The sequence below is a fragment of the Ammospiza caudacuta genome, chromosome 1 (assembly GCF_027887145.1).
Source record: "Ammospiza caudacuta isolate bAmmCau1 chromosome 1, bAmmCau1.pri, whole genome shotgun sequence".
NCBI classification, from domain to species: domain Eukaryota; kingdom Metazoa; phylum Chordata; class Aves; order Passeriformes; family Passerellidae; genus Ammospiza; species Ammospiza caudacuta.
In genome coordinates this window covers 84,599,806-84,622,088 of record NC_080593.1, presented here as the reverse complement: position 1 = coordinate 84,622,088, position 22,283 = coordinate 84,599,806, and the positions used below count along the sequence as shown (strand labels likewise).

At 34.8% G+C, this 22,283-nt stretch overlaps 1 protein-coding gene across 1 annotated transcript in view; it reads right to left on the bottom strand.

Moving 5' to 3' along the window:
- The window catches only part of ABCA13 (ATP binding cassette subfamily A member 13), a 175,708-nt gene that overhangs the window by 26,044 nt on the left and 127,381 nt on the right, over positions 1–22,283 (bottom strand). Inside the window, exons 45-50 of the mRNA XM_058813952.1 lie at positions 20,267–20,382; positions 15,713–15,869; positions 14,537–14,790; positions 14,058–14,250; positions 12,257–12,366; positions 2,185–2,335 (exon numbers count right to left, since the gene is read on the bottom strand). Of these exons, the coding sequence (XP_058669935.1) occupies positions 2,185–2,335; positions 12,257–12,366; positions 14,058–14,250; positions 14,537–14,790; positions 15,713–15,869; positions 20,267–20,382 (981 nt within the window). The remainder of the gene's footprint in view (positions 1–2,184; positions 2,336–12,256; positions 12,367–14,057; positions 14,251–14,536; positions 14,791–15,712; positions 15,870–20,266; positions 20,383–22,283) is intronic.

Below are 22,283 nucleotides of genomic sequence, written 5' to 3'. Positions count from 1 at the left end.
TAAATATTCAGAGGCAGGCCTGGAGTGCTGTATCATAGGAGGAGGGAATGATGAGAAAATAACAGCTTATGTTTCCATACAACTGCTCCTCTAAAGCATTCCAAAGCCTTATTTTCTTTATAGGCAGCTAAAATGCTCACTTTCTCCAGGCACCAGCCATTTCTGAGTTGAAGCACAGCAGCTGTTGAGTGCTTGACAGACGTGCCACACAATCAGGAGGGCTCACTGACAAAAACATTTGTTTTCCTCTGAGAAAGCTGCATTTCAGTTTTTGGTGGAGGAAAACCAGAGCAGCTAAATGTTACTTGCAGGAGCGCTTTGATGCCTTGATCACAAGCATATGGCAACAAAGTCTGCTCTGCAATCCATGCAGGCAAAAAATTAGGATAACTGAAAAGAAGGATGATCTTTCGTTCACAAATGTGATGCTAAGGCACAGAAGGCTGACTATAAAGAATACTCTAAGCACATACCTAGATCATCTGAGGTGCAGGAAGGTTAATGTTTGTCTTCTCTCAGCGCACACAGTAACATAACTCATATCTAAATGAATTATTTTCATCCATTTGAAGTGGGAAGTGTATTTGATGTACCACACCACTTCAGGAACTCTTCCCTAACTGCTATGGAGGAGCTGACACTTCATGGAGAAAACAGGTAATTAATTATAGTTGAGGGCTTTAGTGCAAAAATAGCAGCCATGACTTAATATATTTCTTTTAGATCAAGGGAAATAGTTTCAATACTCTGCTAGTAGTCTGAAGTAAAAATTAACATAATAAATTATCAAGGGTAAACAATCAAACAAAAGACTGTATGACAATTTCTGAGCAGTCTGCAAGTAGCATGTTAAAACAAGTAAAAGTCCAGGCTTTGCCCTGGACAATGGATACTGCCAAAGACAAGAGGCAAAGGCTTGCAAGAATTACTTATTTTGCCCAGAAATACCCAAATTATCAGCTTAAAACAGTAAAAATTCAAAATATTGCCTGTCCTAATGAATACTCAATGACCCTTACAGGAATCCTACTTTTTTTCTGAAACAGCACCTTTCTGCTGAGGAAAAAGAAAGACTACAGAGAATCAGAAAGCAGCCATCTCACATACAGTCAAGGAATTGGTTGCAAACCACTAATGGGACCCTGAGGCAACAGCCAGAAATGCACTGAGTAGTAGGAAAAAACCAAAAAAGCTATTTCAGTTCATGCAGTTTTGCTTCTGGAAAAATGAAAGGAAAACAACAGGCACTATTTTGGAGGTTACAAGGGCAGTGCTACAGCAATATCTACTACTTGGGACCAATCTATACAGCAGGAATTGAAAGATACCAATTTCATGTCACACTACATGTTTTCTCATGTTAATAGAGATGCAATTAAGCAGACAAGACTGAGCAGTTAAAGTCAGGTTGTATTGTAAACTTCCATTTGCTGATCTGGGAAAAAACCCCATATTTTACCCAGTATCTGTTTCATACTTAATTTCTGTATCTGCTGACTTGTTGCCTCATTACTTAAAAAAGTTCAGTCTGCTGATCAGCACAGCTACACCTCTATCTGTAAATCCAAGCTCCCAGTGATATTCCTAGATATTGTCAACTTGTATGCTAGTAAGTTCTCAAAGCATTTTCTTTGGCCTGTTCTCCCTGGACAATCCAAGCTTTGTTTGGCAGCTAGAGCATTTAAGAGACTGCTCCCATCTTGAGAAGTTTAAGACAGCAGAATGCTGACAGCTCCTATCCCAGCACCCAGGTGTTCATTTATTTATAAGAATCATAAAACAATTTTTAGTTCCTTCAAAGTTAAATGGTATCTCTGAAGAAAAGAGTTTTTCAGAGGTACAAGACTCAAAGCATGGTGTTCTCTAACAGTTCCTCATGTGTGATAGTGAAGGCATTGAACCATTTATAAATTTAATTTCTTTAAGGGGTTTTGTGCCCAAGAATTCATTTGCAATAATGTTATTTTACTATCTGCAGTGATGTTATTGTGTTTTGAACTGCCATAACAAACAGAAAAAATCCAAATTATTTAAATAAAATTGTGGCAATGAAAAACCTTATTACTGAAGTCGTTAAGATGAAATATTAGACAGTTTCTCATGTTCAAAAGGTACAATTGTTCTATAAACCCCACAGTGTAGCCAGACTATAGCTCCCCCTGCAAATCTGTTCTGGATAGTTACCTTATGGATATCTTGCTTTGGAATTCCACGCAGTGTGCAGTAATAATAAAGGTGCTCCCAGCCTGTTAAGAGTTCATCCAGGGCATCTTGTTGTGGACAATATCCAATAAGAATACCTTCAGAGCTAGCAGAGAGTATATCCATTTCAGAACTGTTCAAAGAAAAAGAAAAAGATTCAAATGTTGTTGAACAAATCCCATGGCCCTGGGTTCCACACTTGGGATACAAGACAAACACACATAACGTGAAGTCTGCAGATAAAGGAGTTTGAGTCTCTTTGCCCTGGTTACTTAGTGCAGCACCACCCACACACAATGCACACTTTTGGTCCCTTTTGGGTTAGCACAGCCACCGGCATGTCACTGTTGTGACAGCATGTGTATCAAGGTCAACAGATCAACATGTGAAGAGACGTCCATGAGAATTAATGCTCACCAGTTTTACTTCTCTTATCTTTTTGGGTAGTACCTGCTTTAAAGAGACACATTTCAAACCATGCATTGCTCATATTGGATATTATACTATATACAATATTATATTCATATCAATCTCATTGAATGTTGAAGAGGAAGGACTTGAGAGAGAGGGAAATTTTGCTGGGTATTCTTTGTGTATCTATGACCACACACATGCATGCATGCATTCTCTAAATAACAACAGCAAAACAAAACACAGGATATTAAAGCCTAGTAACTTAAAAGACAATACAGGAAAAAGTATAAAATTATCCTGATTTCAGAGACTTTGGCCTTCACTTTGTAGCTCTACAGCATTACTTGAAATTACATTCATTGCTAAGAAGCAAGCTTGATTGCAAGGGTGTCTCATTACCCATAATGACACTAAATCTATCCTATTTATTCTAGCATCTAATTCAACACTCAACGATGCTGATTTACATGTACAGAAAGACCTATCAAAATGAAGATACTTAATAATAAAAAAATCTGAGCTTTGAAGGAAAAAAGTTTTCAAAAGATTCTGAGTAACAGAATATTTTTCCTCTAAGTGGTTTTCTACATTTCTGATTAAAAGAACATAATATATGATTAATCATTTAGACACAAAGTAAATGTGTTAACTGCAGGATCTACAAATACTAGCACTAGCAAAAATATAAATATGTATCTCCTGTTAACAAGATTCAGGAGTCTGGGGAGAAAAAAAAAACTGCATTTTTCCTAATGAACCACAGCATGAAAATATATTTTAATGCTATCAAAAGATAAATTGACATGATTATTACAAACCTTGCCATAGACTAATTAGAATGGTCCTTTGCTGTTAATGGTAAACTTACAAAATCAGGGTATCTTGGCTGGTTTGGATGGTGCTACATAAATTATCTGCCTATAGACACCTCTCTAAATAATGAGTTAGCAAAAAATAGAAGGTGATAGGGGAAAGAGGATAACAGGAGTGTTCCTCATTAATTTTTATCCATCTATAGGACATTTTCAATGGAGTATATCCAGAATTTTTACTGTCTCAGTTTCCAATAGTACATATGGCAAATTAAACCCTTTTTCTACAGTCATGTTTACCATAAGATGTGGATTGAATAATGCTGATCTTATATAACCAGTCAGAAGCAGTGGATTCCTTATTTAGTTAATTCTAACATAGCGAAATACTATTCGCAGTGAACTGTTAACTAACTAGATGCTGTTGAACATAGAGAGATGTGTCTGAGGTTTGTTTTGCTGGGAAGATTCACACACAGGGTATTCTTTTGGTGCAGCTGATGTCTTTTGAGAAAAAAGAGTCTGGGCTTTTGATAATATGCCAAGTTCAGTCAGAAGAGAACAAATCTCACTCAGGGGTAATTTCAGGGACATTTACTCAGCATGAACTCTGGAGCTGGATAGAAACATCTCGTCTGAAATGGGCCCCTACCATGAAGAACAAAAAGTTAAATATGGACAGCTGCAAAATAACCACAGACATCTAATGTTCTTTGGCTAGAACTATATTAGAGCCTCCTTGTCCAGTTTGCATCAGGAAATAAAAAGTGTCCTCAGTGCTAATTGTACACACAGGATTCTAGTGCTCTGCCCATCTAATGCACCCAGTCTTGGGTGAACAGTATCCCAGCCACCGACCTTTAGCTTTCATAAAGTGAGGGCAAAGGGAGAATGCATCATTTAATATTCTTACTCAGTTTGATCCCCTATCTTGCAACTTTATCCATTAGTGCTGACCCTGAACACTTCAAGACTTCCCATTAATGCAGAGATTCTATGGCACTCACTAAAGAACTCATGGACCTTTCCACCTCACTCCTCCCCCTCATCTCTCTATCTGTCAACTCAAAAATAATCCAACCAGAAGACAAAAAAAAAAAAAAGCCATATTAGGATACTTTTTTTTTTTAATGTGCAGTATAATGCCTTGTCTTCCCTTATCAATATCACAGAGTAAATTTCCAAATCAAAATTCTGGGCATTATCATTCCATTTTGTTTAGCCAGGTCCTACATTTTTTCTGAAAGTATAAACAAGATAAATAAAAAATAGATGAGAGAAAAACACATTATCATTTTTAATTAGAGTAGATATTGTACAACAGAAAACAAGCTCCTGTCTTAGCAAATTGATTTTCCTTGAAATTCAATTAATCTGTCAGATTTCATTTTTATGGGTCTGAATTAAATGACCATTTCAAATAGTGATGGCTTGATACCAGAAAATCTTCTCAGTAAATGATATACTGTAAATTTTTTTCCCTTTTTAAAAAAAAATTCTGATTTGATTCATTTAACTAATTATAATGCTTTTCTTCCTTAACAAACATCATCATATATGCTATTATCAGAATCAAATTCAAAAGATATATTTTTAATATTTTCTAAAATATAGATTAGCATGCAGCAAAATGCTGATTCTTTTTTATTCTCAAGCCAGAGAAAAACAGCCATTTGTTTTCTGCCCTATTATTATCAGGATGCCATAATTTTTCACTAAACTGTTCCCATTAAAAACAAGACATACAGGAGGAAAAAATCAGCTCATTTTATAAATAGAGAGAAAGAATATTTAAGAATGAATTCCAACCTCTCTCAGGCTTTTGTCCATAGTACAGTAAACACAATGAAATCTAATGTAATATCTAAAACTATGGGGAGTAAAACACTTTTACACTAAGCTTTTACACTACTACACAACTTTCTGTATCTTTATTATAACACAGCATACTTGTTATCTATAAATTGTTAGTAATTTTGATTGCATCATCTGATCAAGATATAAAACATATTTTCTTCATTTTTCTACTTCATTTTTAGACCACATCCTTATGTTCAGTCAATACTTCCCCTCGTTAGTTAAACTTTCCTTTAGAGTGAACAGCTGCAACAAATGACATCACTGGAATATTTCCAGAAATCTTTATATTTTAAATATAGTCTTAAAGTTGCAGAATTTCATTTCTAGAGCTCCTTTAGAAATGGTCAACAGAACACCTGGCATCCTCAAGAAAAATAGTGGAGTCTAGCACTTGAAGCAGGGAAGATTTTCTATTTTATCCCTGTCTAAGTATTTTGGTGAGAATCATGATATTTTGGTGCAAGACATCCTGAGAAAATGTCCAGGACTCAATAAGACTTTCCTCACTATGGAATGTTCACCTTATAGGTTTATACTATTGAGGAAAGAAACTTGACACGTTTTCAAGATACTGAGATCATAAACCAAAATCAGAGTATAGAAAATTTTTGATTCTGAATTGTTCCTCCACAGACCATTGCAAGGCTTTTTATATTGATCTATTTATTCTGAGTGCTTAAAGAAAGGCCTGCAATCTGATTACAGGTTACATGGCGGTGGCATGGGGCACTCCAGTCAGACGCCTTTGCTGACACTGAAAGGAGACACAACCACTGGGATGAGTGAATATGATCTTGGACAAAACCTGTTTCCTTCTCCTGTAAAAACAGGACCTGCAGTTTCCAGAAGGCAAGTGTGGCTATTGCAGAACTAGATTTGGATCTTGGTTTTCACAATGGTTACTACCAACATTGCTTATAGGTGGTGATGGGCTGTAATTCAAAGGTAAGCCTCAGTGCTGCGTTTCCAGAGACAACTCAGTATCCTGAAATCAGTCTTATGGCTGGTTTTGCCAAAATTCTTTCCCTTTGGGCTCTGCTGTGCACTTTGTTTCACTTTTATATGCTTTTTCTGCAGTTTTTCAATGCAATTAAAAGCAGTGATATATTTGGTACTTACAATACCACATATATATATCTGCTTCTACAGAGAGATAAATTCCATTAATTAGTCAAAATGAAATATAAATTTACAAATTGCAAAAGTACTTAGACATTTCATTGTACTCATAACTGCACATTCAATTCAGTGCATACTAATGCTCAATTAACATTACAAAAATCAAGGTGAAAATATAATTAATGTAACTATAGCTTCATTATAATTAGACTAATTATACTGATATACAGTGTAAAAACAGCCATTTCAGCCATTATATTTATGTAAATTTATTCTTCCTTTCAAGTTAAGCTATTTGAACTACATTTTAATTATTTATCAAGCTGATATCATACCTATCAAAAGAGTTGAAGTTCTAGCTGTAAAGAAATATTTTACTTTTCCTTCTTTGTAGAGCAGTTCTTTGCTCCTATGACTTTGTAATCCAACAGCTGAGATGACTGACACAATTCAAATAGGATGGGGAATTGCTGTCGTGGAAGATCTCGGTGCAGAAGGAAGATGAAAATTCATGGGAGATAAATTAATTACACGACGAAGACTGCCAAATGCTTCAGTCTTTGATGGAGCAACTTATGAATAAGATGTTACCTGGTTTATCTATTTTTTTGCATATGCATCCCACTACACTCTAAGTATGAACTTGAAGTCATCTCCATTCAGCAAAGTACAACAGAAAAGATTGCAAAATAGAGGGCACCAAAAAGGCAAACAAACCACCAGTCACAAATTCATTATTTTACATTGACCTTGCCATGACACATAAAAGGATTTTGATATTTTCTCTTCAAAGCTATGTTTAGTGCTCTTCACTTTAGAGAGCCTTTATGACAGTGTCACTAAGGAGGGTTTAAACACAAGTATAGAAAGGGGAAGAAAACAAAGCTTGGCCAAAGAACACACGAACACAAAAAAGCAAATGTACAGTATCTGCTGATACATTAGCCCAGCAGACATTCAAAGGCTATGAAGACTCATTTTGTTCTCTTTTGTTATAACACTTTGTTAAGTGTCAGCTTTTCTTTGTACATATTCAATGCAGACCTTACTTCTTCAAGCTGTTTAACAAAAATGTAACGACAAAAATGTTTACAGTTTCATTCACTACCTTTCATTTAGACAGCTCCTACACTGCTGACAATCTAGTTATGGCAGTAGAGCCAAGCATGAGATAATTTTAGTCCATTTTTACTCTTGTAGAGCAACAGCTGTGCTACAGAGAACACAAAGAACTCCTCTAATTGTCAGGCAGATCATGCAGTTAATTATTAAACATATTTAAGCTTTGCAACTCTTTAAAAGCCTGTTGGTCTCTTAATGTCTTATACAACCATACTTTCTAAGTACAAGTAAACAAACCTTATTCAAATATTCTATTTTCTAGTAATTATTGGTTTTACTTTTGATATTTTCACCCTTTATGAGAGGTACTCCTGATACTTTGCTATCATTATTTTGTTTCCAAGCCTTCTGAACTAACTGTTTCAATGCTGCTCATTTCTTTGTCACTCTTCAATATTGAGGGGGCAAATATCCCTAATATGGAGACACACTCTCTGGGAGCTAACTACTTTTCTCTTTCTTTTGCACAGATATGTCACTGATAACAGTGATATTAATGAGGTACACAAAACAATTAAAAAGTAAAATCCCCTGTGAAAGGCATTATATTCACATGATTGGCTGTGGTTGGTCATAAATTCCTATTACTTCTCTGACTATTTTAATCACATAAGACTAACAACTAGAATGGTCCTACAAAGGTTATATAAGTAGCCTAAAACATTTTCTGCAGAGGTATATGAAAACTAGAAAAAAACAGGGTTTTTGTAGACTGCTCAGCTTGTATGTTATAAATGTGTGCTGGTCACACAAATTGCAAGATACACAGTTCAGGCATACAGTGCATTTAAAATATCTACTTAATTTGTAGTGTGTAAAAAAGAGAAAACCCCAATTAAAACAGATCAGAAGCTTTCCCTCCCCCAAAATCATTTCCCCACCAAAGAAGTCCTGTAAAAACCAATTTTCAGAAAAGATGAAGTTGGCTTTAGTTTTTCACAAATATTCCCACTTAATGACGCTCTGACTTATGAATCCCCGTGATACTGAAAATTAACATACATAATACCTATCTTCTATGGATTTTATTAGCTTTTGTTATGAAAACAGACATAGATCTCTCTCAGATTCTTAGGAATAAGCTTTTTTTTTTGGTGGTATTAAGCATTCAGCAAACAACCAACCTAGCGGACAACAAATCTTTAAAAGTACTTGAAGATGTTGTGAATCTGCTCTTATGTCCTGTTAAAAAGGAAATTATTTCTCAGAAGATTATTTTAAAAATTTCTTTGAGACTGTAGCAGAAGCTCCTTGAATACAAGTTGATTATTGGTGTTTGAGGTTCTTTCTCTATAAACCCCTGCACTTTTAAGATGTTCTAGGTGGACCTTTCAAAAATTCTTCTTTGTGTTCAACTTATACCTTTGGAAAATCCCATCTTCCATTTCTAGAGTTCATGTTGTTCCAAGGTGCAACTGCTGTCTAATAAAATTCAAGGTCATTATCAATGCACCTGCCTCAAAAAGACACTCCTGACTTCATTTCAAATTCTGTATCAAGCAGGAAAAGGCATGCATGGATTTGTTTGGTTTTTTGTTTGGTTTCTTTGTTTTTTAATTTCTTTTTAAACCAAAAACTTTGAAGCATAGTTGTTCAAGGAAATGGAATCTGTTATGAATTAGGGATTTTCTACACGGAATAAAATTAGTTACGTTCTCCAATGTTTATAATAGTTATTTTACATACTCATTTAATTATTTGATCATGAAGAATACATCATCAAGGTGAGGTTAGATTAGATGTTAGGAAGAAATTCTTTACTATGAGGATGGTGAGTCACAGGAACAGGTTGCCCTGGGAAGCCATGGATGCCGCATCCCTGGAAGTGTTCAAGGTTAGATGTAGCTATGATTAAACGGGTCGAGTGGAGAGTGTCCCTGCCCAGGGAGGGGGGTTGGAACTACATGACCTTAAAGGTCCTTTCCAACCCAAACCATGTTATGATTCTTTGAAGGATCCATCGAAGTACAATGTCTCATCCTCTCGTAGTAACAGAGGACAAAAGATGTATTCCTTCCCATCAAACCCAAAAGAGGTGGGATCTACATCTAAGCTCTATTATTCATCAGGAATAGGTATCAGAGATAATTTTTTTTATCAAATCTCCTTCATGATGTAAATTTTAAACAAAAACTTAATTCTGCTGAACAAGGAATGTTTTGCAGCTGTGATCAGCAGCTGCTTTCTTCTGCTGACTGTAGTCTCTGTGCCAGGAGCAGCAGGCTTCTGAGTACACTACCAGAGCAAAAAAAGGACAAGCCTTCTTACCATACTTTCCTTCATTTATCTGAGACATAAATGAAAATAAATCCACCTAAAATTCCCTGCAAATAGTCATTTTGGTCATTCTTAGCTGCTGAGGAATGGCTCTCCAGACCTGTTGTGGTTACCATCTCACCTCTAGAAGAGCCAGCAAACTTGCCTCTTAAGTGATTTTCAGGAGTACAGCAACACAATGCACCATGATCTGCTCAACAGCAGTTTCCAAAATAATGAAGCAAGGAACAAAGTCAGGAGGGACATAAATTTCTTCTCACAGTCTCAAATAATTTGTTTCTCTAAGTTCAGCTACTGTGTAATAGCAGCTCTTACTTAAGGTTGCCTTCTTGAATTAGCATTAAGTTTTGAAATCTTGGGAATATGGGATTTACACTCACTTCAGCCCCTGCAAACACAAAAAATCCATAAACTCGATTGACACCACCATAATACAAGGCAATAATTAATGTTGTCAAGAGTATTTTGGACACAGAAATTCAATTGTCTAAGGCTTTCTCTCAAGCCTCCTAAAGCGTGTCAAATTTCATTACCTATGTTTTAGTATATGGTAAATAAAATTGCATCTTAATATATGCTTTCATGTTGGATTTATAAAACACAATATGGGAAATGAAAGTGACACACGCGGTGTCCGGGGACAGCATTTAGCCTATTGTCAAAAGCCAGTAGCTGGCTAGTTGACCTCAGAAGCATTTTTAGCCATTTAACCACAGGTACATAGCAACACAACTGATAAAAAGAATCTAGGCACTAGTGAAATGTTTTGTAATTTTTTAAAATTATTTTTGGGGGTTCTAAAAAAACATGTAGCAGTCAGCAAACATACTGTAAGTGTCAATATATATAATAATGAATTGCATTCTTATAACTGTATATTTGCTTTCAAGCGGATGTTAAAATTTTGCAATTTTCCCACCAGATCAAATCGTTTGCCCAAATCCAGATCTGCAACAACATTGCACAGGGATAGTCATATGTGACCCATGAATGCACAGGTAAGAGCCAAGACAACCCCTATTAAAATCTACAGCTAAGTACTGCTCAGAATCAAAACAAAACATGGGATCTTAAATGTCCTGATGCCCTAATGGAGATATTTTATTTAAAAAATATATATTACAGATAATTTCCTTTTTCCAAATCTCAAATCCTCTTCAGACTCATGCTATAAACTTCTGACTTCCATCATATTGTGTACCAGGAGGTAAAATGCCATTCATCAGTTCCAAAGAATAACAAATGTTGATTTTTATTCAATTTTTAATCATTTCTCTTATTTTAAATTTTGATCAAGATCTGAAAAATTCTGTCTTCTGTTTAAGAAAAAAAATTATTTAAAAAAAATTCTGGAAAATTATAAGTGAAAACAACCATCTAAAAGTCTCTCTAACCGTTTTAAAGTCTCACTCACACCACTTCTTCTCTTAAGAATACTTTTTTCAAAATCCGTTTTTTAAAAATCATTTCTGCTTTATGATCTACATTTTGTGTGATTTGCTATAACAGATAATGAGAAAACACTTTGAATTAAAATTATGTTATATATTGGTGATATTGTCCATTTCAAAAGTGCAAATTTTCCAGAAAACTGAATTTTGAAATGACTGAAGCTTCTTATCTTTGAAGTTAAATCTGATGATCATTATCTCTGTAAAGAAGTAAGGAAACACTGACCTATGAAAGTATTTGATTTCTAGGCCAAACAAATGTAACTTGCCATTTTGAAAATTCAAAAATTCTTCTTTTAGAAATTTCTTAATGAAACACTTGACCTATCCTTGTCCAAAAAAGATTTTGAAATGTACATTATTTAGGAAAAGAAAAGAGCCCAAAAGACATTTACGTATGTGTATATACATATTTACTACTGACTGAAAAAAATAACTTTCTTTTCCCTTCAATTTTGCTGAGAAAAATTAAAATTATTGTTTACATCTGACCTAAAGTCCATTATTCTTTTATCAGTCCATCAGAATGATAAATCTCACCAACACTACCTCTTATCCTAATACATAGCATATTGATCAAGTAATTAATTAATGACTCATTAGTGTAAGAAAATATTTTAAAATTACCCACTTGAAGCACTGCTCATCTACCTAAGCCTGGAAAACTCTCAGTGCAGAACTTGTAGGGGGATATATGTCCATGCATTTTAACATATGTTAAGCTTTTTTTAAAAGTTTTAAAAGGATGTATATTAAGCTTTCTTAGAGTTTCTTTTTTGCTAGTAGACAAGTTTATTCTCAATTAACACAGCTGTCAAACAGAATTAAATAATGCTAAAAAGCTTTTCCACAGAGATTTAACAGCAACAAAGCAATATACATTTAAAAGAGAACAAAATGGGTCCCTAGAGTACAGTATAAAAGACTGAAGACATGCTGAGTCTTTGATCATGTGCATTATCAATTAGCACTATTCTGATCAAACCCTGTGTTATTTACCCAGTAGGAGTCCTGATAACAGCACGTCCTGCAGATGGGATGATGTCTCCGGTCAGCATCTTAAATGTTGTGCTTTTCCCAGCTCCATTTGTTCCCAGGAGTCCAAAACACTGTCACAGATATTGGGGAAAAAAAATCAATATGCTATATTGAAAAAATAAATATTACTTCTTCAAATTTCTCCCCTTTCCATGTTTCCTATTATATGTCTGTAAGAAACTATATATGGGTATAATGTGTGTGCTAATTACCAAAAGTGACTTATTTAGCATTCTAGCCCTCCTCTTTAAACCCTGCCCAACAATCCAAACCATTATTTATCCATATTATTAGTAAATGCTACGTTTGAACAGGAGGATTTTAGGAATTGCTTCCAAACTCTGGGTATCAGTCCATAGAGTGAATATTTCTGAGCTTGTCATGAGCTGCTTCACTCTGTACGACTGAATATCTAACATCCAAGAGACACACACATTTTGAACACTTATTTCAGGCCCCTAGCTGAAATAACTTATTGCTTAAGCTAGGATAGGATTCATATTAAGTCTACACATAGCCCTTTATGATTTATAAATACTTTTTTTTGTGAACTTTCTTATTGATTTATAGGCTTTTAATCAACAATAATATCCTCCTGGTTACCTCAGTTACCCAACAGCTAATCAGTAAGTAGCAGGAACATCACTGCACCTGTACTGCCATGTGCAAGTTTCTCAGATTTTCCAATTTCATATTAGCAACCAAGAAAAGAATTTTCTTTCTCAGTAGTTTACAAATTAATATCTGCAATTCCCCAAACCATCCAAATAATGAATAAAGCCCCCAAACACAAACTTGCTCAGCACTAAATTTTGATTTATTGAAATAGTTTATTTGTATATGTTATATTCAAAGGTACTGTTGATAGTAAAAGGTTTTAAAATCATAAAATTCGGGGAATTAGAAAGAAGCTAGATCTAGTGGAGCCCTGGAAAAATGTTAAAAATAGACTCTGAAAATGTTAGGCTTTGTGTTTGCCGGATCATGTGAAACTGCACCTGCGTAAGCAGTATATGATAAATGATATAATTGTTAGATGTGATGATTGTTTAGTAATTAAGTATAATTATTGTTTAATCGTAAGAAGAATCATGAGAAACTACGTTAGAAGTTTGAGGGGGACCATGAGGAGCCTATGCTTGGATGAAATCTATGTATACAATAGAACAATATAAGTTTAATAATTAACATGAAAGTTATATAAAGATAGAATATAAACCATGTTCATCCCAAACCCATGTTGGGGTCAGATTTGGGTTTGTACCTCTGACACCCAGAGCTCTTCAATAAAAGCACCTGCATATAATCACTCTCGTGATAAGTGTTTCTGAATGCTAACACTGTGATGATTTCAGCATGGGAACCAAAAATGTGCTATGGTAACAAATTCAGGATGCAGTCCATAGTTTGCTATTGAGTTGGGTATTCTGTTTTCTCTTTGAACACTAAACTGCTATGCTACATTACTTATGTTACCTTAAAGTAGAGTAATTTGGTAAAGATAAGCAAGAAGTAAAAAATTAAGACTCTGATGAATGTTTAACTAAAAAATAAACGAACAGTTCTTCTTCAGCACCACCAGAGTTTCTTCTTTTATCCAGTTTGCAATTTTCCAATTTTCAGAAATTACTGCAACTGAATCAACTGAATTTTTTCTGCTGCTATCTACTGGCCCTTCACTGTAGACACACTGAATATGTCTCAACAATTGCTCAGAATAAAGTGTTACTTTATAAAAGGGGAAAAAGAAAGACTCCTTTACCTCTCCCCTTGGTATGCCCAAGCTTATGTTTTCCACAGCTGTGTTCTTCTTACTGAAACCTCCATAACACTTCCTGAGGTTGTACAGAAGTAGAACATCATTACCAGTTCTTCCACCAAAGAGTCTCTGTCGCTCCATTTCCACATCAACATCTTCTGAAGGGCTGTCCATGCTGTTAACTGAGCAATGACCCCTACAGCAGAGGATGATAATGAGTGATACATGGAAAATTGGTCATAATTTGCTGCATTCTGTATAACTCTTATTTTCCTGGTTGTAATCCCTTAGCACTTGGTGACCAATTCTCATCAGAACTCAAGGGAAAAACTACTACTTGTATTTTTTCTGTAGTTTACATTAATTCAGGTACACCATGTTATCAGAAGTATTTATCTTCAGTTGTTCAAAGGATCACACCATTTTCTTTCTCCGAAAATTAGTTCAGTGCCCACTGTGGCAGAATACAAATGATAACAAACCTTGATTTCCAGAGGAGATCCCAATGAAGGAAAAGACGTAACAGAAGTAGTAGTGTTCCCTGGAGGGACATTGCCACAAAGATCCAGCCCAGGAAGTCCATCTCAAAGGGGCTCACGTAAGAATCTATTCCAAAGTTCCTGGTCAGGTCAAACTTGATCTGATTGTATGAAAGCTCTATTAAGCCCTGGCCTAGGCAGAATTGTGGGAATATGATGAATGCCCATTTGAGGATATTGTAGATGTTCTGAAAACTCTGTATTAAGACACGGGAAGGATGAAGGAGAATAAAGACAAAAGAGAAAAAAATTAGTTTCCTCCAACAGCCTAATGAGCAGACTTGCAAAACTGGATACTGCATTCAAATCTCACTCATGGTAAACTGAATTCTAAAGTGAACGTATTATGAACTATTTTAGGGTTCAGGGTTATATAATATTGCATTTTAGACTTTCTACAGCCATGGCATTCTGATCAGTTAAAGTTCATAGACAGCATCAAAACACATGTAACCATGATTCTTCTATTTCCTTAACATTTCTATATTTGAATAATATCAAATTTAAATCACGAACTTATACCCAAGTGATTACTGAATTTGCTTACACACTTGCATGACAGATTATCCAGATTTGACTTTAAACATCAAATTTTTGACCTGTACATGAATAGAGTCATACTCATTCTGGAAGTCCTTTCCATCAAGTTGTTTAAATACTGTTATGACTAATTAAAAACATATATATGGAGTGAGAATGTGCTGTATAAATTACTATTCATACATTTCATTAGTGATCCTAGGAATATGCAGCTTATCTCTTATGTCAATATTATTCAAACACATTTTACAATGCATATAATCTATTTAATCGACCAGAACAGCTCCCATTATGTGCCAATTACAACTTAATGGTCTAGAAAATGTCAAAGTTTCAATTAACACTGTTTTTTCATTATTACAGCATGCTTTTTTGGGTTATATACAAGTTAAAATTCAAGATGGTAACAATCAATACAGAAAAATCATGAATATATAAGAACCGTATGTTTTTCTTCAGGAGAAATCTTATCTGTATAAATATATAAACACACACGAACATTCCCAAATATATATATGCCTTTATCTGTGTGTATACATGTCAGTTTTGAAAAAGGTAAACCAAAGATTTGATACTGACCTGCACTTTGGAAATTATAGCTAACAAGCGAGGCAAGAGAGTCACCAGCATGGTACACAGGCCAAACACAAAATTTAAGGAGATATAGGAAATAAAAGCTACATCTGAACTGGAGAAGAATCTGGATGCAAGATACATCCAAGGTAAAGTTGCATATCTGAAAGTTAAAAGAAAAAAAACTGTCACAAATAAGTTATGCTTTTAAAGAAACAAAATTGTCACAAATAAGTTATGTTTTTGCCCCCAAAAAAGTCAGTTATCATACTAGAAAAAAATCACAATTTTTGTTCCTTATTTTTAAGACAGGCGAACAGCTCTTCAGAACAAGTGATTTAAAAAAGGGACCAATTTGGGGTACATATTATTTTAAAAATTGGCTTATACTTCCATAGATGTACACATATTTACTGCCATGTTATGTGCACATATGATCCATTTGTGTGTGTATCAGCTGTAGATATTTACTTTGACTGTTCCAGAAAGCTTGCAATCCTAATTTCTGAATGACTGCAAATCCATGCACCTTATCAAGCCTCTTACACAGATATAGAATAAAATCAAATATTTAAAGCATAAATTGTGGATGCTGAGCCACAATCTTTTCTGAGAGGCTTTCATAGAAAATAAAAAAAAAAAAAAAAAAAAAAAAAAAAGAAAAACGAGGTAGTGAGAAAAGAAAGCAAAGAAAAATAAATAAAAACCCAATAATTTTCAAACTGGAACTAGTATTTGTGCTGGTGATATGTGAGAACTGAAAAATCCTACAGACCATGTTATTACCTTAAGCAGGTTGTCAGTAGAGTAATAGCTGTCAAAAATGAGTCCATAACACTATGAGGATAAGACAGCATGTCCATGGTTACATCATCTTCAATGAGAATGTTTAAAGGAAGGAGGAAGGCACATCCACCATGACAAATCAAATTATGCCTATTCAGAATGGAGCACGTACATGTTTTTTATTTATAAAGAGATGTTTATAATCTCTTTAAAATAAGATTAAAATAAGGTCTAGGCAATCAGCACATGCATGCCATGTAAAGAAAATTTATTTTCCATTCAACTTAGTGCAAGATATATCTGTCAAAAAAGCAGTATACAGACTGCAGGAGCATATGTATCAGCATACACTATCGTACAACAATAAGTATATATGTAGCGTATATATAAATACTTCCTGTATAATATTATATGTAACTGCTTTAATAGTGAGCTCAGTGCAAGAGCAACTAGCCAAAAGTCTGTGAATTCACTTCTTCATTGCCCTAAAGTATAGTTTAGATTACTAAACTAAGTCATAAAAGTCATTTTATTAAAGGACTTTAAATACTAAACTAAGTCATTCCCTCTTGAATTCAGTATTCTGTACTTTATAGATGAATCTTTTGCATTGAAGAATGCCAAAATCCTTTACCTTAAAAAACAGACTTGCAAACTCTGCTGGGAAGTAATATAATGTTATCTTCAGTTTACAGGAAGATAAAGGTTAAATGACTCAATGTTTGGGTCTCAAATGAAATTGTAAGTATTCAAGTTCCCACTATACTTTTCAGCATCCTTTCTCCAGTCTTAATCACACAATCTTTTCTTCCCTTGATGCGCATACCAAAATCATTGTTCTCAGAATAACAATGTCATAAATACAAGTCCATCCTTGGAAACAGCTCAGGAAATAGACATGATTTACAGTGTTGCTGCTCTGCTGTAAATGAAAGCAAAATTTGATTTTTTTGCTTATAACTGCTAAGAAACTAGTAAGACTTTCAGACTCCAAAAGTTATATGATGTTCAAATGCAGTCTTTAAATTTGGGGCCAGTTACACCTACATTTCTGTCCTCTTTCTCTTCCCTCAGCTGCAGTTGCAATTTAGTATTTTCTAAGTATAAAAGACAGAACAGTTTGGACTGCTTAAGCATTTAGACTAGAAAACACCTCTGCAATCATCTAAAAGAGAAAAAGATGCAGTTTAGTTTTATTTTTAAAGGAGGTCACTTTTAAAGTAGCACACTAAGAAACTTGATTATTCTTTTGGACACACCCTCTTCTCTTTAACTTTTTTGTATATAACTGGGCTATTTTTATCTTTGTTCTAGATTAGAAAATAAAATTTTAAAGGAAAAAAACACAGATGGTGATGGCATGCAGATGAAAGAGTATTATATGCCAGTACTGGGGAAGAATAAAATGGCCACAATAGGCTTCATCATATTTTTGGTGTAGTTAGGCTGAATAAAGGGTAGATTAGGAAGAGTGGAAACTGTGAAGTTTATCAATGTCCTTGAGACACGTTAAACTTACAGACAGCTATTGGATCTTTAATATATGTTAATACACAGTGAATACACAGATTTTCTTGTTAAAAATCACTGCAACATCTGTTATGTCAGCCAAAGCTGAACAGTACAGGAGGGATTATATTGAGCTGATTAAGCTGCATCTGCAGTCAACAAAATAAGACCCATTTTCATTCATTGACCTTTTTTTTTCTGAAATATTCAAAGTTTAACTCAACCCTTTGGTTAAAACAATGCCAATATAACTGGCACTTGATAGTACACTGTGGGCAGGGCCAAAACCCATGGCACCCCAGGAAAAACCCTGAAAATACTTCAGTAGACCTACAGCTCTGTACTGTGTGCTTCAATTGCTACTTGGCTAGGGTTTCTATAGAAGCCTATGCCTGGCTAATATGACAGCAACTGGATCACAAGAAGGACTCAGTGGTTGTAAAGCTAATAAAAAAAAAGGTGTGAGAATTCACCTTTTTTTTATTATTCATAGTGTGAAATCTTTGCACTAAGATTGGTTAGAATTTGCACCCTTAACTTGAAGGAATCACTTGATGTAAGTGCAGAAGGAAGGAAGTGAGAGTGGTACACAAGAAAGATACAGAGATGAGGAAATTATGAACTTTGGATGTTTCATACAAGTTATTTACAAAATCCTAGCATCATGACCTCTAGAATAGTTCATGCTAGTTTGGCTATTCACATCCAGGAAATAGGAGCCCAATTATAAGGAAAAATGATAAATAGAATTATGCAAGGAATTTGGAGGTTTTAAGGTTTTACAAGAGAGGACTTGGCTTGTTTTGGTTTGCAAAAGGTGTTTGATGAAGGACAATTATGAATTATGGTTCTGAATAAACTTTGGCTAGAATTTTCAAGAAAACATCCAGATTTGAGGATACCTGAACAGTTTCTAAAAAATGAGTTGCTGGAGGCACAAAACCTTGAAAACAGTTTTCAAGGAGCAATATAGTAAATTTGGGGTTTTTTGAAGGGTTTATCTGAGAGTCTTCCTGGAATAGAACATGACCTGATCTTGTAGAAGGTCCTTTCTTCTTTCCTTGCCTACCATTCTTGTATCTATATTTCATTATCTAAACACCTGTCTTGTAAGATATGCACTCTCCCTTATAAGGGTAGCAACAATTAGTTGCTTGAAATAAGTAATAAAATTCTCAGAAGCCTTTTCCTTTAACAATTAATGTTCAGCATTTCTAACATCACCTTAGTCAGCACATGGGAAGAGTTATGAGTCCCACTATGAGTTGAGTCCCAGTATGTTTCAACAGACCTGGGGCTTCTGTCTTTGTATAAATAAATAACTTCAAAATCAAACTCTGTCAGAAATCTTACCCTGAAATCGTGGTGTATTACAGAAGCTGTACATGTACAGCAAAACAACTTTCATTCTGCCCCTCAAGTGACACAACAGAACACACTATTAATATAATTGATCCCAGGGCTGAACAGACTTACTTTTATAGAAACATCAATTCTTTATTGAACCAGTTATTTTAACCTTCTATTACAGAATTGCTTTTGGTTGTTTTTTGTTTTGTTTTGGTTTTTTTTTCTCTGTTTGTTGCTTTAGGGTTTTTTGGTTTTTTTCTGGGTTTTTTTGTTTGGTTGGGTTTTTTTGTTGTTGGTTTTGGGTTTTGTGGTTTTTTGGTAGGTTTGCTTTTGGTTTTGGGGTTTTTTTCTGTTGTTTTTCATGTTAAACTAAGAAAGAGAGCATGGTAGAACTTTCCTCTCTCACAGTTCTATTGGGAGACAAAACTATCCACCTCAGTACTTCACATTGGACAGACTTCTCATTGGAAATGTAAATTCTTGGAGCTATGTAGAATTACAGAAAATGGTTAGAGCTTTAATAAAAGCTGTTTCTTACTTTCTTGATGATAGTCTGCACAGCTAAGCACTGAAATTCTGACCTATGTTAATATTCCCTCATTTTCTGGAAGATAATATACAATCAATTTCTAACAGTAAACTACTGTTATACAGGCTTAGTATCTTCTAAGATAGTTGCACTCCCTTTTTTTTTTTTTTTTTTTTTTTTTTAATGTGTGAATAAATCTCCCTCCACCTTTTTTGTTTAATTTTCAAACTCAAGTTTCAGTCTGTTTTCTCACTGTGCTCTGGTGAATCATAATCAGCTACAAAGACAGAAAACCATGCATCCAGCAGCAGGTGCAAGCTACATCTAAAGATTTATGTTTGTTTCTTGGAACCTGTAATTCCATAGTAGCATTTCCAATCACATACCCAAAGAGTATCAGCAGGAGAACTGTGGCTGCCAAGTTCTTTCGGAAAGTGAAGGCTGATAGCTGGAAGGCACTAATAACACCAACACACAGGGTGACTGGAATCATGTAAAACACCTAGAAACAGAAGGAAAAAAAAAATTGAGCAGGTGAGCATCTCTTACTGGTCTTGCCTAAATTGCATAGGAGGGTTTTACAAATTAACTTCTCCATACTTTCAGTACAATTATACTATAAATTAGGAGGAAATAGGCAGAAGAGCTTGGAGATTTGATAGTCTGCACTTGCTATGAAACTGCCCCCTACACATGAAACAACCTGACAAGATAAAATCTGACTACAGAATATCCCCTTTAATCCTATTTTTATTGACCTTTTCAATACATCCATTTAACAAGCTGACTCTTCCAGATAATGAGTCCATGTGGGGCCATTGCTCCAAAACATCAAATTACACTGTGAATACAGAAGCTTGGTTTCAGAAACAGCAGTTTTACTGATTGGTGCTGCATTCATGTGGGAGAATAATAATGATGCAATTTTAAAAGAGATTTTAATGAAGGACCATGTGTGCTGATGAAGCAAATTACATATTTTATTTGGAATGTTAAAAATATGTAAAAGCATTACAGCCACTAGGCAACAGGGAAAACAGTTTCTCTCTTTAATCTCTTGACATAATGGTGACCAATACTTAGGGGTGACAAGGTGGGATTGGTACAGAAGATTCATATCCAAGTATTTAAGAGAGAGGGATTCTGCTTGCAAATAGCAATGTCAGGATGTGAAGATCTGTGCTCAGCTCCATTTTCAGTGTCTTCCTGCTCTGTGCACTGAACCTGAGCTCACTAGGTGCTGACTGCCTCCATTTCTGCTTATGTAATATTAGCTTTATAGCTTTAACCTAATAGAACTGAGATTCTGAGATACTACTGCAATAGAGGCAACAAATCAAGGTCTACCTAAATATTCAGTGTAGAAGAACAACATGCTGCAAAAATTATACTTTCATACCGAAGTACAGGGAAAACCTGTTCCAAATTAAACCAGAGGCCATCATGTCTTTGCTACTGGGAAAACATACATTTTTTTTAAGAGAAGGGCAATGGAGTAAAATGTAGATGGATGCAATGTTGTCATTCACAGTGTAGCTTTTCTTTGCTATATACAAGTATCATAGCATACCACCCATAGATATATGTTTCAGTTATCCTGAAGCTGTTTAAAAATATTTTAGAGAAGTCACAATGCATTTGAGTCCCAGTACTTTTCAATAGACCTGGGGCTTCTGTCGAGAAATAACTCAATAACTTTAAAATCAAATTCATTTGGAAATCTTACCCTGAAATCATGGTATATTACAGAAGTTGTGCATGTACAACAAAACAGCTTTTATTTTGCCCCTCTAGTGACACAAGCTTAATCTGAACAAAATGTCTTTATTTCTCTTCGAATTTTCCTAGCACTTACATTTTTCCATTTGTTGAACATAGTAATGAATACCATTCATGCCTATAAATACAGTAAGAACAGCCTGATTCTCATGAGAGCAATATCATAAATCAAATACTTCTGCAGGCCTAGTAAAGATTGTGCTACCAGTAATACAGGACACAGCCAGTAATATTTAAAATACGTAGAGGGATTTAAAATTTGACAGTTCGTATATTCATGTGTTCAGTGTCCCTAAATGATCTGTGGCACAATTAGCATTTAAAGCAGTGTCTATTCTTTCCCACATCATGATTGATCATGCAGTACTGTGTTGAATTTGTGAGAACATTTTGAGAGATTGGCAGAAAATAATGAGGAGTTGACTTTGCTCACAAGGAGAAAGTGAATGATGAAGGACTGTTTTTAACCAAGCCTTCTTATCTGAAGAAGCAGCAAAAAGAAATACCAAGACTGACTGCCCAAGTAAATAACACTTGGAAAAATGTGCTCTTACCACAAGATTGCTCCAGTGTGAAAATTCTGATTTCAAGCATGGATGGGTGAAGATCTAATGTTTCAGAATT